The 19,107-nt window shown below is 38.3% G+C and overlaps 1 protein-coding gene across 1 annotated transcript in view; it reads left to right on the top strand.

Annotated features, from left to right (window-relative positions):
* LOC128027781 (platelet-derived growth factor receptor beta) overlaps positions 1–19,107 on the top strand; it is a 39,129-nt gene that overhangs the window by 3,496 nt on the left and 16,526 nt on the right. Inside the window, exons 2-7 of the mRNA XM_052615649.1 lie at positions 9,467–9,540; positions 9,770–10,054; positions 11,155–11,412; positions 16,706–16,836; positions 17,995–18,160; positions 18,926–19,097. Coding sequence (XP_052471609.1) covers positions 9,498–9,540; positions 9,770–10,054; positions 11,155–11,412; positions 16,706–16,836; positions 17,995–18,160; positions 18,926–19,097 — 1,055 coding nt within the window. The 5' untranslated portion in view covers positions 9,467–9,497. The remainder of the gene's footprint in view (positions 1–9,466; positions 9,541–9,769; positions 10,055–11,154; positions 11,413–16,705; positions 16,837–17,994; positions 18,161–18,925; positions 19,098–19,107) is intronic.

Genomic DNA, 19,107 nt, shown 5'->3' with positions numbered 1-19,107 from the left:
CCCACAAAACTGGAGCATCACGTGGTGTTTTACAAGATGAGCATCTCTCCTAAATGTTGATATTTTTCTTTAGAGAATTTTACAGTAACAGGGTTGTGTGTCATTTAATATGAGAATGTCTTTTACATTATATTTTAAATTCTGATTTTGAATTTGAATTGAGGAACTAAACTGAGTTTAATTTAATGGAAAACCAGTATATCAGTTCAAATTTGGGAAGTAGAATTAGTACTGAATATAACATTAATACGTTTTTTTTTACTAGATATTATATAATAATTATATTTAATTTTACATGTAGAATTAAGTAAAAATCTACTTACTTAAGTTAAGAAAATTTAACAAAGAAAGTAGTTCACTTTAGCTTGCTTGAAAATAATTTTTACTCAGTATAGCACTGAATTAAACCATGCTTTCAAAAATGTATGTGTTACTAAATAATACAATAATACAATAGATATCATGTAGACACTATAGCAAATCGCATTCTGTGTTTACATTAGAAGAACACTTCAGATCGGCTCGTGTCTGTCGTAAACGCACTGGTCTGCTGATGCCGGGAGGAGTGCTGTTGCAGCGCTTCATCACTTCATCTTAATGTCTTCCACGGCTGTGTTTGGGACAGGGTCTGAAACTCCAGATGTGGCCAATAGCTTCAGGCTGCAGTTTTTCCCGCTTTATCTGCATCCGGAGCGGAACTTTCTAACATTCTCTGGTGACGTGTCTCTGGCTCAGAGTCTGAAAAACAGTTATAAACACCACAGTAAAGTCAAAATTGTACAGCGCTTTGGAAAATTACGAGAATCTGGGAGAAAAACTAGATGAACTTTAACTTGTGGAGTCGCCTGTTTAAATGTGGGATCTTTCCAAATGCTTTTTCCTATAACAATTCATCCCTAATGATTTGAGGAGAGTAGGGTTAATGTGAGAGATGCTGACCACATCTCTCTCACACACACACACACAGCAGTGATTTCTCCACTCCTCACAGACACCTCAAACAAACCTGATGGCTGAATGAACTCACTGGGTCATCTCAGAATTACGACAATTCACTGATTTTTGCTAAATGGATCCATGCTTTGTTGTTCATTTTATCAAAATGTTTCATTGTTTCTTGTGAAGAACAACTTCATTACAGTGTTGTTTTATTAATAATTATATACTGTGATATTTTGTTATTTTGAACTAGATTGCATATATTTTTTTTCAGTTTCAATTTAATTTTAGGGAACATTTTTTAAACTGTTTTTATGATTTTAGATATATGTGTTTATATATATATATATATATATATATATATATATATATATATATATATATAGAGAGAGAGAGAGAGAGAGAGAGAGAGAGAGAGAGAGAGAGAGAGAGAGAGAGAGATAGATAGATAGATAGATAGATAGATAGATAGATAGATAGATAGATAGATAGATAGATAGATAGATAGAGTTTTATATATAGTTTTGGTTTCAGTTTCTGTTAATAATAAAAACCATACTTTTATAGTCTTTGTTAATATTTTGTAGAAATATTTTCTATTTTATTTTTAGATTTTCTGTCATCACTGTAATTTTAGTAATTTTGCATATAATGTTTTTATTGATTTGTTTGATATTTTAGTACTCCAAGTTAAACTAATTTCAATTAATGTTTATTTTATTTCAAGTAACTTCTTTTTCCTCTTGCAATTTTAAGTCAGAAACTCATAATAACTGTAATTCTTACATGCATGTAACAGTAGCCTTAGTTTTTTTTCATATTGCTTAATTCTCTATTAATTTATTCCCTTCATTTTATTCCAGTATCATTAAGATCATCACACCTATGAAAAAGTAGCAGATTATTACTATTGTTTTTATCATTTGAAATACTTATGAGTGCATAATGGTATGCTAATAATTTAGTACCATGGTATATCTCAAAGTACCTCCTCAACACTGAGCATTTAGCCACATTATTTTTTTAAGTGAAGTATCAGTATAAAGAGACAAAATCTTTCCCCTGCATTTTCAGTTTCACTGTGTTGATGTTTGAATCCCTCATCCCCTTCAAACACTAAAAAAACATGTCTTCTGTTAGCGCTAGACTCAAAAACCAGCTGATTTGTGAGAAGGAAAGGAAGTTCAGCAGAGAAAGCAGTGCTTACAAAGGTAGTCTTTTTGTAAATATCCTGCAGGTCTGTTGTGGTTTTAGGTTGTTGGAAACCAAACTAACCAAGGATAACCATAAAAGAGAAGGTGTTTGTGTTTGTGGTTATGGTCTTTTTTCGTAAAACAAAACGAAAAGCAGCATTAAAACTGATTTTGATATGGCACAAAACAATGCACACCTGAGTGCTTTATTTATTTTATAACATGGCAAAACATCAATATTAGATATATTTATTTTATTGAATATTGTTTATTAATAATTATAGTCATTCTATGTTCTTTTTTCTTTTCTTGTAATTAGCCAAACTATTTACATGAATTAGTGGTTGGTATATTATTCTGTAATAATGAATATTGAATTAGTAATATCGAATTTAATCGATTTGCAGCATGTTTATTATAGCTAATCAAAACAAAAATCATAAAAAAACATTTTTTACTTGAAATAAAATAAACATTAGTTAAAATAAAATAATTTAAAAGACTTATTATACTTCAACTAGCTGCCAAAGCTCTTTAAGTTAGACTTAGAAGTTAGATTAAAACTAAATAAACTAAAACAAAATAAATATATTAAATAAAAATATAGGCATATTGAAATAAATAATTAAAATGACAAAAAACAAAATGGACTTACTAAGACTTAAAATAAAATGAAAATGGAATTATAGAAATAGATTCTAATTCAAAACATTAACAAAACTATAATACACCGTAATAAAATTTTAATGCAACAATTATTTATAACGACTTAAAATTAGTTGAGATAACTTAAATATCCAACTTAACTAACCTAAAGTTTACTAAACTTAGCGTTTTAAGTGCTGTCAAACGATTAATCGTAATTAATCACATCTAAAATAATAGTTTTTGTTTATACATTGTATATGTATGTGTACAAACATAAATGTATATTTAAAATATATATTTACGTGCATACATTTATATATTGAGATGTAATTTATATTATATATAAATATTTTAAATATAAACAAAACATTTTTCTTAGATATATACATGCATGTGTAAGTATTTATATATACTTAAAAATATACACAGTACGCATGTATATACTTTCTAAAAAAAATATTATTATTTTGTATACTATCAATTGTGATTAATCATTTGACAGCACTAAAAACTATATACATTTGTGTGTATGTAAGTATAAATATTTATATAACTTTATATATATATATAACTTTTTAATAATATTACGTGGCTTCTTTCCAATTCTAAAAAAATTATTTAATATGTAAACATCTAAACAATGGTTCTTATGCAATTTGGTTTTCATTAAATATTTATTCAAACATACATTGAATAATGAAGCCATCAATAACAGGCCTATTAAAATGAATACATATAGTGTGAATATTTAGCAAAATGTATTTTCTATATATATATATATATTTCTCAGTTAATATTCTTGGTGTGTCCCTAGTGAAGTCTTTGCTTTATATGATAGTTCCTAACAAGATTCTTCGGAGACTGCAAATGGGTGTTTTTAGCCTTTGTTTTCCATTGTAAATTTATATTAAGTCTGCAAACTGCAAAAAGTGTTTTCTTGTTCCCTGAGGGAGTTGACAAGGGTTTGGGGATCGACTGTCTCATCATCCCAGGGGAAAACTGGGATAGAAAAAGGGAAATGTTTATTTTAACAGTGACGCATTGGATCGGTTTTCCCACAGTGTGTGCCAGAAGTTCAGCTCAAGGAGGGATGATCCTAAAGCAGTGCTCACCTTTAATAAACGCGAATCGAGAACAGGAAGAGGAGAGAGTTATGAGTGAGTGAGTGTGTGTGTGTGTGTGTGTGTAGAAGCTGGACGTCCTCCAGGCGATAACCATCTTCGTGTTTGGCCCCAGACCATGCTGCGTTTTCATAACTAGCGATAACAGCCTGTGAACCTTTTGTACTGTCAGATTAGATGTGACGAATGGTTCAGGGTCAGTCTTCTTACTGAGGGATTTACTATTGTCCCAAAGCAGGAAGTGCTCTTGAAGACCATTAGAGCTCCCAACGCTTATGTGCTGCTCATCGAAGCTGCTGACTCTGTCTGAAAGGTGTTTGCACAGAGGAAAATGTTGTTGCTTTGAAGATGTAAAGGGATTGTTCTACCAAAAAATTATATATTTATTTCCATCATTTACTCCAAACTTATATGACTTTCGTTCTTTTGTGGAAACACCTCTCTGTTTTTTGGTCAATGGTGTCCAGTGTTGTCTGAACCCCGGCTGTCTTCAAAATCTCTACTTTTAAATTACACAGAAAGAATGTAAAACAGGTTTGTAATAACATGAGAGTGAGTAAACGAGAGTGAGATGTTTCTACCAAAACACCCTAGCAACAACCTGGAACACCATAGCTACACCCTAGTCAACCCAAAACACATAGAAACTGTCAAGCAATGCCCTAGCAACATCAAACAACCCCCTACATCAAAAGCAACATCAAAGCATCACCCTAACAACTGTTTAGATGCATGCAACAGTTAATGCACCATTGGAATGGCAAATCAATGCCCTAGCAGCAACCTAGCAGTGACAAATGACCACTTGGAATACCCTAGCAACAAACCAAAACACCACAGCAATATTATAGCAAATCCTAGCACCCTAGCAACAACCCAGAGCTGTTTAGCATCATGCTATTAGCCCAAGATACCATAGGAATGGCCAAGCTGTGGCACCTGTTTTTCCCCAATTGGTGGATATTCCCATAATGTGGTCCTGCTGTACTGGGAATGTGATGTCTCATCACCATATGGGGGACAGCAGCGGATACACAGTGTGTTTTGCAACTTTTAAGGAGCTCTGGCTTTCCGAAACGAGGGGGAATTTGGGATGGTTTTATTCATATGTGTGTATGTGTGTGTGTGTGTGTGTATGTGTTATTCCTGGCCTTGGAGGTCTGCGTGTCATTCATACACCCACGCTGAGTCTCTACACATGTTCCCAAACACACACAGGAAGCAGGAGGCCCTGCAGCTGAATGCAAAGAACAACATCGAAAATAGTTTCTTCTTCCAGTGCCTTTCTTTTTCTTTTTCCCCTTTTCTTTCAAGACTGCGCATGTTTCCCAGGGGTCTGTACAGAAGAACAGACAACAGGTTTGGTGCTGAAGCGATCACCCCCTGGTCAGCACAGCTCTGGCAGATGTTTAAGGAAAGCAATCTCCCGTATAAAGATAATCCCGGTGGAGACAAGCAGCTCAGGGCTAGTTTATATGTGTGCAAGAGTGACAGACCTTGTGTTACGTCTGGTGGGAATTCTGGGATTTAGATGTTGTGTCACGAAATGACACATCTGAGAGTGTTAACAGGAGTCCAGGATGCTGGGATGGGTCAGACGAGCACACCGTTCCCATCCCATCCCAACACTCTCTCTCTCTCTCTCTCTCTCTCTCGCTCACACACACTCTAAACACACTCAGTAGACGCCACATCTGTTTACATGAAGCAAACCACCATGTCATGTAGCAGAATGACACAGCTATTAGACTCCCTCTGAGTAGTTCAGTCTGTCCACTATGACTAGACTCTTGACTTGAAGCAGCCACTCAGAACAGCAGAGCAACACCCGATCGTCCATCCAACACATCTTGAACTGCTTCACAGCATTCTAAACTCTCACAACACCCTGGCATCGGCATAGCATCATCCTACACTCTAACATGCTTAGAACATGTAATGCACACCCTGGTAACTATACTCTTACATGTTTAAAATGCCTTAACAATGGCATCGCACCGTCCAGGCACCCACCCAGGTCACTTTGAAAAAACAGTCCAGTGCTCTAAAATTCTTAAAACATCTTAACTGTATAGCAACACCCTGGCAAACACAGAGGAGCACCTTAAAAACCACACAGCAACACTCTTAAATATTTAAAACACTTTAACAACTGCGTTGAAACGTCCTCGGGTATGGTGTGATCCCAGCTGCATTCATAAATGATTTCGGCCATTTTGAAGCTGCTTTAGCTGCTGTGTCTGCTAGTGTTGAAGTCAACAGTGCCAGACGTGGGTCGATGGCGATGGCGGCGTTAGATTTTCCTTGTTTCTGTAACATAATTGTTTTGGGTTCCTTTCAGCGATCTGACGGCTTCTGCTCTCTCTGACGCAGATTGTATGCAGTGAAGCTTTTCTAAAGCCCAGAGAGACGTTAGCATGAAAAAGAGCCCGTTCTGACATGGACTTCAACCTCATTCTGGCCTCTCTCTTTCCTTCAGAGCTACCGGTCTTTCATGTTCTTCTTTTTCTGTGTTTTAGCCAGTCTCTTTCCCTGAAAGGGTTTAGTTCAGAGCTCTTTTCACTGCTGGGCTGCTTGGCAGCGAAATATTCCACAGTATTCATCTTGCCTTTTTTTCAGACATTATGTTTTTTTTCCTAGCGCTCTTGGTCTCATGGCAGCTTTCAGAGGATTCAGCACATTATAAAACTAGGAAACTGGCTGGAGCTCACAGACCTGATGTTTCTCATTTCAAAATTGCATGTTTTTATTTGCATTGACTCTTTGATTCTTTCATAGTGGTTTTATGCATCTTCAGATGGTGTAAATGGTTCGTTTATTTACCTGACTGACATCCTGCAGCATTTAAGCTCTGTGTCTTGAGGAGAAGAGTGCTGGTTATTTTATTTGATTATTTCATTTTACTTTAAGATATTTTCTTCACATTGGTTTTATGCATCTTTTATGCATTTCAATGGCTAGTTCATTTACTCACAAATGTTGTTCCAAACCTGTATATACAGTAACTTGCTTTATTTAATGGAATATAACCTTTCTAATAACTTGCTTTATTTAATGGAAAAGGAGCATGTTATTCTTCCTGATGCCAATTTGCATGAAAGACTGAAAGTTGCATTGTTTGGAATGACATCAGAGTGAATATATGAATGAGGACTAAAACAGTAAGTGTTTGAATGAGTGTACTGAAGTGTGGCTTTACACTGTAAGAACAAATGATGGGAAAACATAAAAGGTAATGGTAGTTTTCTGATAACATAAAATGCTATGCGTAACTCAAAATACAGATACAACACCTGTGAAAAATCAATACAGGAAATGATCATATTAACACAGTATTCTTAGAGAGTTTTATTGTATGTGTAACCTTGGGGTCTCTGAGCGCATCCCCTGTTGTATTGGAGATCATGAGAAAGTTTCCAAGTCTTTTCTGGGAATATACACTGGACAAACTCCTCCTAAAGCAACTATAACAGCACTGGAGGCTCCTTGTTCTCTTCTGTACGTCACTCCTGAGGGACCGGTAGCACTTTACGAAGTGCACTTTTCCTCTGGCAGTATATCAGGCACGAGAGAGATGCAGGATTTGTGTGGGATGCTTGATTTTGATTGCTTCGGTGAGACATTTTTAAAATACATTATCGCTTCCTTTTTATTGCCTTGTCGGAAAATGTTTTCAGTGTGATGCATCTGTGTTAAAGTGCATCCGATCTAACAGTTAACCAGTGGAGTACATACACTCTGAAAAACAAGTTGTTAAGGCAAAACACCTCAGGTGAAGAGAGAACATTAGTATTCTGAAAAGTTATGTTTAAATGTGAAAATGAGGCATTATCTAATTAAACATGCACTCATTTGTATTCCTACTTTCTTTCTTGACTTGACTAAAAATCTTCAGATAGCAACAAAACTGCTAAGTTTAGTGTCTGTAATTGCTACTCAAGTAGAGAGAAAAAAACTCAATTTGAGAAAACCCCCTTTCATTGAAATCTACAGATGCAGATAGTTAAGTACAATAATAAAAATAAGCGAATGAAATGTTCAAACAGCTCTCTAAAAATTTTCAGAATATACAAAGGAATACAACTGTAAAGCGTGGTGCATGTAAGTGCTGCTGAAGTGGAGAACAAACTCACAGAAAAAAAAAAGGTATTGTTATTGAAATCTACATGTGCAGATAGGTAAAGTGCATTAACATAAACACTTATTAAGTGTATTTTAGATGTAGTTTTTCAAAGTCTGAAAGAAGACAAGCTGTGGAAGCAATATAGACCAAAATCTCAAAACTGGATGTTTCCTTTTGAAATTTATCTGCTTTATCTCATGAAGCAAGTCTTGAATTTAATCGTGGCTAAAAATACTCATGATTAGATCACCCTAACAAACATCTTTTATGAGTTAAGAACATTTCTCCAGTTACCTATTTCACTCTTTTTCCAAAGACTCCCTTGAAGGATTTCTTCTCTTTTTTTTTTTTTTTTTTTTTTTGCCCTCCGTCTCTTCTCTGCGATATGTTCTTCTGACCTCTCTGGTTCTCCCACCCTGGTTTAGCACCTGGTTATCCAGCTTTAACTGTTTCCAGACCTCTAAAACACCCATCCACCCCCACTCCATCCATCCATCCCTTCATTTCCACCCCCAATAAACCTGTCCTATTAACCCTAGTGTTTACACACACACACACATTCTTGAGGATTTGTGTGTCCTCTGATCTCTAGAACGCCTTGAAATGGATCAGATCTCTCATAATTAGATCCTGTAAACTTTCATGTTTATATGCAGGTTTAGAAGCAAACTTGATCTAGTTTTCAGTCATCTTTATTAGTCGTGTAAGTCACTCCGTACTAGTACTAGTGCAGCTAATAATGTGATCAAACCACTAAATATTAACACTAACCAACGTTGTTTTAGTGTCATTGGTATGCTATTTTATATATACTATTATGATGTAATATTTTGAATTAGTTTTTTTATTTATTTGTTTTTCACTTTAGTTTTAGTTGAATTTTTAATAATTTGTAACATATTGTTTTGTTTCTCTTACAACACTATTAATGTTGAGTTTGTGCATCGTCCCGCAAGACTGATTCCTCAAAATCCTTTTATTTTATTTTATATTATTTTATTTATGCTGTTGTTTTGTTGGGATGCTCACTGTGACCGTGAGTAGATGCCAGTGAATGTGCTGCAGTGAAAAATACAACAATGGCAACGTTTGTGAAACATGCTACTGTTTGTGTGCAGTCAGGCATGTACAGTGTGTCCTTCTCTGAAGCCTGTGTGAGAAACAACCCATGTGTTATTCCACAGTGCTGGACACACAAGAGACACATCCAGTCATCTGAATGCAGAAGAAAGTTAAAGATCCTTTCATGGAATTACAGTCATGAAGTCTTTGTATATTATTCTGTGTGCATGAGTTTTTAAAAGGACTTCAATAGAGGAATAACTCACACTGAGATAATTTTTTCTTTTGTAAAAATAAATGTTGAGGTAAGTTTGGTAAGATTGCTGTTTCCTTTGGCTTTGAGGCGAATCAATCCTGAGTTGTTTTCCCTCCGTCTGTAGAGTCTAAACGTGTCCTGCTCTGGACGGCAGCATGAAGAGTTTCAGCCGGTCCCAACTGACTGCCATGACAACAGGTAACAGACTAAACAAACCTCAAAATAATGTTACATTCAAAACCTAACCAAATAAACTCTATTTAATGTTCTATCTAGAATAAGTTTTTAATGAACACAAAAAAGCGTGATGTTCTTCCTGAAATTCTCAAGGAGGAAACGTTTGTTTTCCCCAAATTATTTTTGCGCTATTGTCGAGCAGTATTGTTTGAGTGACGTGGTATTAATCTCAGTGCTGGTTTGTGTGCAGGTTTGCTCCTGCTCTGTCTGGGTAGTTCAGGTCTGGAGCTCAATCCCAGCGTCACTCCGGTCGTCCTCTCCATCAACTCCTCCTTCAGCATCACCTGCTCCGGCGGGAGTGATGTCACCTGGCGCTTCAAGCGGGAGGAGAAAGTTCCAGAGTTCCACACCGAGAACCAAAGTCCCTCCTCCAGCGTTCTCCGTCTGGAGCAGGTGACGTGGAGACACACGGGAGTCTATGTGTGTTCAGAGAACGGGACAAATGAGACCAGAGAGGTGGCTGTGTTTGTGCCTGGTAAGAACTCATAAAAGTATTCAAAACTATTCAATTTATACATTTCTTAATTAATTGCTGGTTTTCAAAAGTGCATGTAAAAACAACAGATACTGTACTGTATATTTGAACATTTTAACATTAGAATGTTTGGGTGATTTTTTCCCCCCATTGATTTTATGTTCTGTGAATTTTATTTGATCCATTTTCTCACTTCCATATTCATTCATTTGTTCTTTCATTCACTTGTGCATTCAATTATTGGTCTTCAGATGGATTATTTTGTTCATTCACTCATACATTCATTCCATTATATTAATTCTGACATTAATTTGTTAATTCCTTCACTCATTACTTAATTTATTGATTGATTCTCACATTATTTGTGCATTCATTTATTTGGTAATTCTCACATTGATTTAAGTCATGCATTCATTCATTTATTATTTATCATATTATTATTATTATTATTGTTCATGCACTTAAGCATTTATTTAATTGTCACAGTGATTTCTCTGTTCATTCACTAATGCATTCATTAATTTGTTGATTCTCACATTGATTTGTGCGTGGCATTTATTCCCTCATGCATTCATTCATTTTATTTTCACTATGATTTATTTGTTCATATATTCATGCATTCATTAATTTGTATAATTTCACACTGGGTTTTGTTAATTCATTCACTGACATATTCATTCATTTATTGATTCTCACACTTAAACATTTATTTATACATTTTCTCACACATGCATTCATTAATTCTCACATTAATTTATTTCACTTATTTTTTTGATTCCTAAGTGAATTAATTCATTCACTTATGCAGTCATTATTTACTCACACATCCATTACTCTATTGATTCTCACATGTTCGTTCATTCATTTCATGTAGGCATTTATTATTTTGTTATTGTCAAACACTTATTAATTTATAGTTTTTTTCATTCATTCACTCACTCTCTGAGACATTCAATTCATTTATTAACACCTTAAATAATTTATTCATTCACTTAATTATTTCTCATCAATTCATTTGATTCCTACATTCATTCATTTGTTCATTTGCTCATGCAATCATTCACTTATTGACACTGATTCACTGATTCTGTTCTCCTCAGATCCTGAGGTGTGGTTCCTCGAGAACGATCATGTCATGGTGACTAAGACGCGAGTGAAAGGCACCATCCCATGTCTGGTAACGGATCCCTTGATAAACGTCACGCTGTACGAGAGTAACACAGACAAAAAGGTGGAGGGGTCGTACAACCCCAGCGTGGGCTACACCGCCGCACTGGAGGACAAAACCTACAAATGCAAAGGAGAGCTGAACGGAGAGGAGAAAGAGTCCATCCCCTTCTACGTCTTCAGTATATTTGGTACTTTCGAATTGTGATACCATAAGAAGGGTCTTATTGCTTACAAGCATTTACCCATATTTAAAGTACTATTTATAACCTTTATCACAGCAATACACATGCTACAACCACATTTTGTTAAATAAATACAACAGTCATCGAAGAAGTAAAAGGTAAATGTCCTTGCATGGCCTCGGTAGAGTCCAGACTTAAACCCCAATGAAAATTTGTGGAATGACTTGAAGACTGCTGTCTGCTGTTACCATCAAATTTAACTGTACTTGAGCAGTTCTGCAAAGAAGAGTGGGCAAATATTGCAAAGCCTATATGTGCAAAGTTAGTAGAGACAAATTCGTAAAGACTAAAGACTGTAATTAACGCAAAAGGTGCTTCAACAAAATACTCACACGAGGAGGGGAATGTTTTTCCTTCAGTGATTGTTTTTTTTTTTTTTTTAATCTTTCACTTGGATGTTATTAGTTGCACTGAGTAAATACAGCTGGATAAAAAACTAAGTGAATGGGGGTTGAGATTTTGGAGGCCAAAAAAGTGCATCCATCTATCATAAAAAGTGCTCCATATAGCTACGGGGGGTTAATAAAGTGCTGAAGTGATTCTGAAGTGAATGCAAGAGTTCACCCTTTACATGTAATCTGATAACAAATAGTAAGCATATTTTGGCGTATTGTCCTGGGGGAGGGCCCCGGGCCCGGAACATAGCCTGAACCCAAAGAACTCCCCAAAAGAAGCTTAAAAGGCATAGGACAGCAGCCAGAGAGCTAAATTTATTTGTCCCACCAAAATATGCGTGCTGTGAAGAGAGAAGGTGCAGAGCGACCGGGAGAGCCTGTGCAGTGTTCAACGAGAACTGCGGCTCGCAAAGTCGGACTGGCGAGCCCTCCATGCCGCTATAAGAGGAGCACAATGACAGATGTCAAATGAGGGACTCTTGCTGCATCCAAAGGGAGCTGCGGCTCAACATAACTCAGACGGGGGATTCACCCTGCAACCGAAGAGAGCCATGGGTCTGCTGTCCCGGAAGGGAGAGCCCCGTCAGATGCTGAATAGGCAAGGAGAGTCGAGGCGTGGTTTGACGCGTCAGATGGAGGGTACTACTGTAACCGAAGAGAGCCAGCGGCTCTACTCCACCGGGAGGGAGATCCCTGACCCCCATTGAGCATGCAACATAACTCAGACAGGGTGTTCACCCTGCAACCGAAGGGAGCCATGGGTCTGCTGCACCGGAAGGGGAGCCCTTGTCCTATGCTGAAAAAGCAAAGAGACGAGACTGATGGAGGGACTCCCGCTGCATCCAAAGGGAGCTGCGGTTCTGCCTCACTGGAAGGTAGAGTCCTCAGTTGCGGCTGGATGAGAGATGCAATTTTATGCCTCGGAGGGCTCTCACAGCATCCGAAGGGAGCCTGCGACTCTGCTACACTGGAGGAGAGAGCCCTGTTTTATGCTGAATAAGCAATGAAACGGGACTGATGGAGGGACTCTCGCTGTGTCCGAAAGGGAGCTCCGGCTCTGCTGCACCAGAAGGGGGGGTCCACCTTGCGACTGAATATGAGACGTGGTTTGATGCATCGAATGGAGGGCTTCCACTGTGACCAAAGGGAGCCGAAGGCTCTGCTGCACCGGGAGGGAGATCCCCCGTCCACCACCGAGTATGCATGATACTCAGAACAACAGACTGAAGATTGACCCTGTGACCAAAAAGAGCCGATGGGTCTGCTGCACTGGGAGGGGAGCCCCATACGATGCTGAGTAAGCAAGGAAACACAACTGATGGAGGGATTCTCGCAGTTTCAGAAGGGAGCTGCAGCTATGCTGCACCGGAAGGGAGAGTCCCCCTTGCGACTGGATACGAGTTGTGATTTGATGCATCGGATGGAGGGCTGTCACAATGACCGAAGGGGGCCTGCAGCTCTGCTCCACCCGGAGGGAGAACCCTGTCCATGATTGAGCATGCAGCGCAACTCAACGACAGATGGAAGGCTCACACTGTGACCAAAGGGAGCCACGGCCCTGCTGCACTGGAAGGGAAAGCCCTGTCGGATGCTGAATAGGTGAGGAGATTTGTGACGACAGCTGGAAGGCCCTTACTTTGACCAAAGGAGCGGTGATTGACTGCATTGCAAAGGAGAGCCTCTGATTAATCGAGTAAACAACATGAATTAAAACGCTGAATTTTTTTTAGCTGCATTTATGTGGCTTTGATTGTACCTAATGTAACTTTTAAAAGTGTCTGAATACCAACGACCGAGGGTCTGTATCTTATTCTGAGAGAGGCTCTTTTGAGCTGCTGTAGTTGCTGACCCGATGCGAAATGAGTGACTGGAAAATTTTCTGCAGGTAAGCCTGATTGCGCAAGGATCAGTTTAAGTTTGGAACCAAAAACATGTAATGGGATGGTTACAGTCATCAAAAAAGAGAGGGTCCAGTGCGGATTTAGATTGAGCAATCCTGAGCTGGATATAAAAAAAGAGCCTGATAAGGTTATATTGGAGATGGGAGATATCGGGTATATATTGGGTAGAAGTTAGAAGATAAGGAGGAGCCGTGACTGTTTGTGGAGGCAGCCTCACGCATGGATTAGCCCCCGATGCTTGGGGAAGCCCATAGGAAGAGGAAGAGAAAGATGGAAATTAGGTAGGAGGCCAGTATGCTTGCTTTGCATCTGCAGCGGGGTCTGCTGGCCATTGATGGGGAAAAGGAAAAGTGGAATGTTAAAAGGTGGTTGAGCTTGAGCGGCTAGTGGAGGCAGCCTCACGCTAGCATCTACAACCGAAGGTAGAGTGGAAATAAATGGAGGTTGAGAAGCCACGCCAGTTGCATGCTGTATTGCAGCTGAAGCTGTGGCAGTGATTGGCTGAGAGGAGGAGGGAGGCAGTGCAGTCTGAGAAGCGTCTGAATCTGGGGATGACCTAAACTTGCTGCATCTTGAAGCTTGAGGAGAGCCGGAACTTGATATGGAAGACAGTGTCATTTTAAATGAAGTAGGGAGCTTTGAGGAAGAGGAGCATGGGCTGCAATTGTCAGCAGAGTCCGCCTGACATTTAAGTGGGGTTTTGACATCCTAAAGAAGCTGTGCAGCCTGCATGGCTAGCAGAGGGAGCTTCATGCTAGCATCTGCTATGCAAGCTGAAGGCCGCTGAAGAGGAAAAGGTTTAGAAGTAGCAGGAGGAAAAGACTGAGATGTGAGGGCATGCATTGCATTCCACTAGTTTTAGCTGCTGTAGCTGTAGTCCACGTGGGCTTGTATTATTTGGGGGGAAAATGCTGAAGAGCCTGTGCAGCCTGCACAGCTAGCAGAAACAGCCTAACAGATATGTGTTATGGGAGCTGGAGACCACTGAAAAAAAAGAGATGTTCGAAGTAGTAGGAGAAATTACTTTCTTTGACATGCATGTCTATGGCTACAAGAGCTCAAGCCCTGGCTACATGCGGCGCTGTGGACGGAAGAGCCGCAGTGAAAAAGTTGAGCTGAAGCGGGAAGCAAATGAGGTTTTGCTGCGTTGAGAACTGGGGCATAGCCCAGTCTATTTGAGTCCTGCCGCTGTGACCCAAAGCTCGAGGAGATGAAGAATAGATTGTACAGATCCGCTTTGTTTACCCTCCGTGAGAATGATTAGTCTGAATAAATCAGTGTTTGCTTCAAGCTTAAACACTTTCCGATCTGATTATATATTTGCATGGCTAAATGATACCGGGATGTCAGGGAAGAAAGTGAAAGTGAAAGTCGTGACATTTGCCAAGTATGGTAACCCATACTCGTAATTGGTGCTCTGCATTTAACCAATCAAAGTTCACACACACAGCAGTGAGAAGTAAACACACCGTGAACACACACCCGGAGCAGTGGACTGCTATATATCCAGCGCCTGGGGAGCAACTGGGAGTTCACTGCCTTGCTCAAGGGCACCTCTGCCATGGGCATTGAGGGTGGAAGAGAGCGCAGTTCATTCACTCCCTCCCACCTACATCTCCTGCCAGCACAGAGACTCAAACCTGCAACCTTCGGGTTACAGGTCCAAATATCTAACCATTAGGCCACAGCTGCCCAAGAAGGTGGAGGCGTGGTTAAGCCTCTGCATTGTGGAGAGCATGTGGTTAGTCGAGCAAAGCGGCGGCTGTGATGATGAAGCCTGGAGCTGAAGTGTACAGGCGTAAGCTTAGGGCTGGTAGATTGCGACGGAGGATACGAAAAATCCCCAGTACCGGTATCGTCGTTGTACAAAAAAAAATTGAGTCTGTGATATTAAGGCCAAAGGAGGAAAACCAAAAGCTGAAAAACTGGACAGAGGTAGGAAGGCTGCATATTTATAGACTATTGTGCTAGTTAAGATGATTATCTTAACGAGATGCACCTGTGCCAAATTGGATGATTATCTAATCGTGCTCCTCCCGAACTTTGTTTATAAAACATCATATAAATTCTGAAGTGGAGAGATGCATTTGTGTAAACCATAATCTTTAGCTTCCACTAACTGTTGTACACAGTTCACTAGAGAGTGACATTAAGTATGACTTCGGTGTAGCGTAAGCTCCGGTGAGAAGTGACAAACGTGACTTTAGTTATGTTTAAGCATCCCGGATATACACACAAATGCACCAATTTAACACTAATAAAATATAGAGCCTGGCTAAAACAATTCACTTCTTCACGTGGTATTTCTTTGCAAAACAAAAGCTTGGTTCTCACAAGACTAGCATATTCTCTCCAGAGTTTGCACTACACCTACGTCACACGTCATAAGCTGCTGCGCCACTCTCCTGTGAACATGAGTGTTTTAATATGGATATTTTCGAACACATGGGCTTTGCTTTAGAAGCCCTTTATCAACTACCCGGAGCCATCTGGAGCACTTTATATGATGTATGGATGCACTTTTTTGGGCTTCAAAATCAAAATCAACTTGGTTGAATTAGTTTGTCCGTTGTTTATTTTTTTTCTGACCCCGTTGGAAATTATTTTTTTTCTTGTCTTAAGCATAAACAAGCATATTTTTGCAGTGTAGAATAAATGATTTTCGTAACTGTCCTATATGGTCTGCTAATGCTTTAATATTACAGATATTTACGATTGTATTTACCATTCACGTATCAACATTTATTTACAGGCAATTATTTACTGTTTTGAGTTAAAATACTCAACATTTTCTTTTAATTTGTGTTTGTAAGATGGTTAAATCATAGAGAGAGTCCATGTGTTGCACATCTGTTATCAATAACCGGACCGTGTCTCTCATGAGCTCATCAGATGATTTGTTTTTCTGTATATCAACCAATAGCCGTTTTTGTTCTTTCCCAGCTCCCGAGGCTCTGGATCCAATCATCAACGCCTCCAAAACGGTCCTGAAACAGGGCGAGATGCTGAACGTCAACTGCACTGTTCATGGCGCGGAGCTCGTCTACTTCCTTTGGGACTTTCCCAACAAAGACGTGAGTGGGCTGAAAATAAAACTCTTTGTTTTCATTATTTCTCGATCGAGCACTGAGAGCTCCCATGAGAAGCTCTGCATGTTGAAATGAGCTTGAGATGTATGACCACACCTTCACGAGGAACATGTGTTTTTATTAAGAGGGAAAAAAATGATAAAGACACCAGAGGCAAGATTTTAGTTCTAGTTTATGCACATTAGCATAATTGTTAATGTTAATTTAAATGTAAAAAAAAAACAGATTACAGTAAATCAGCCTGAGGTGGTTTGCTGGTTTTGACTGCACTGAACTGGTCTCCACTGCTTAGGTTTGCTGGTTTAGAGGGGTCAGTTAAATTGTTAACACAACCATGGTGCTATCAACGACATAATCATGGGTTTGAATTCTCAGGAAATATGGGTTTGATTCCACTGAACAATTTCCTCCTCAGTATTTTGGTCTTTTTTTTTTCCAGAACAAATATCTAAACGTTCCTAAACCAGGATGCATGTACTTGAGAAGCAAAGTCATTTTGCTTTTAAAGGAAATATATGTTATTTTGAAGGACTTTTAGAATTTTGAACAGGAAAACAAGTTAAAAATACAGTTTGTTGTTGTTGTTTTGTTGTTGTTTTTTTGCAGTGAATGCAATGCAATCGCTTTTGGATAAAAGTCCTTGCCAAATAAATACATGTAAATATACACTAGTCAAAAATTAAGCTTCCTTTGGGGCAAAAATGCAACAAAAATGCACCTAAAATTCAAATTGTGGAGTTTGTTTGAACAACTTAGTGTGTTTTTGAATGTTATTTTTTGTGGTAATTATTAATAAATATTCTAATTATTAGACATTTGCTTTGAAAAAATGGAACAATTTCACATTTTATTTATTTATATTATATGACTATATATATATATATATATATATATATATATATATATATATATATATATATATATATATATATATATATAGATAGATAGATAGATAGATAGATAGATAGATAGATAGATAGATAATGGAAAAATTATATATATATATTTTATAATATTTTTGCATGATAAAAAAAAAAGAAAGAAAAGAAATACCCCTGAAAATCATTTTCTGGGAGCAAATATTACATGCTAATGGAAAAGTTCATTTCTAACACTGAAAACCCCAAACCTTTATCCCCTCAGGCAAGGGGCGTTGAAATCTTGACTGATGTCCTGTCGTCCGTGAGCATGCGATCATGTCTCAACATCACAAACGTGTCTCTGGCCGGATCAGGACAGTACGTTTGTCGGGTGCATGAGGGTGTGGAGAACCATAAAGCTTCAGCCAGTATCAACATCACTGTACTGGGTAAGAGCTGCAGATGCATCACATTTACAACAAGTATAGAATAAAGCCTGGCTACTCAAATCAGTGACAGTCAACAACAGCGTTATTAGAGTTAATTAAAAACATGAAAACTGCATAAATGATTTATCTTTTTTTAAAGATTTTTTTTCGTCTGAATGCGACCTTCTGCTGAAGGGAATGAGTTTATGTTTAACATGATGAAACTCTGGATTAGGGTATACAAGAGTCACAGGAGCTGACTGTAGGTCACTGCGGTCTGCAGCACTTACACACACAGGATACAGTGACTGCAGGCAAGCCTTTATGAAGAAAGCTTTTACCACAATCAGCTGCGATTATGAGCTCACTTATGGAATATTAAATAGATTATGTAGAAAGATGAGCAAGCAAAATTCACTCTGTCGTGCTTATAAGGCATCATAATTTGATACACCAGCTTTCAAAAGTTTGGGGTAGGTGAGATTTGTAATAATTTTAAAGTCTTTCATGCTCACAGAGACTGCATTTATTTTAATGAAAAGATTAAAACAACAACAACAACAAAATGTAATTTATTCCTGTGATCAGAGCTCAATTTTCCGCATCATTACTCCAGTCTTCAGTGTCACATCATCCTTCAGAAATCATATTAATGTACTGATTTGCTGCTCAAGAAACATTTCTGATTATCATCATTGTTTAAAACAGTTGTGCTGCTTATTATTTTTCTGGAAACCCTGATAGACTTCAGTGTAACTCGTGATATTTTCATCTGTCTGTCTGTAGAGAAAGGATTCGTGGCTCTTTCTTCTGAACTGGACAGAAGCGTCTCGGCGCAGCTTGGAGAAAACGTGGAGCTGAAGGTGGAGATCCAGGCGTATCCCAAACCCACCGTCCACTGGACTAAAGACGGCACTGCTATTACAGGACACAACACAATACAGGAAAATGAGACCCGGTAAAGACTC

Source organism: Carassius gibelio, chromosome A14, assembly GCF_023724105.1.
Source record: "Carassius gibelio isolate Cgi1373 ecotype wild population from Czech Republic chromosome A14, carGib1.2-hapl.c, whole genome shotgun sequence".
NCBI classification, from domain to species: domain Eukaryota; kingdom Metazoa; phylum Chordata; class Actinopteri; order Cypriniformes; family Cyprinidae; genus Carassius; species Carassius gibelio.
This window is presented reverse-complemented; position numbering and strand designations above follow the sequence as displayed.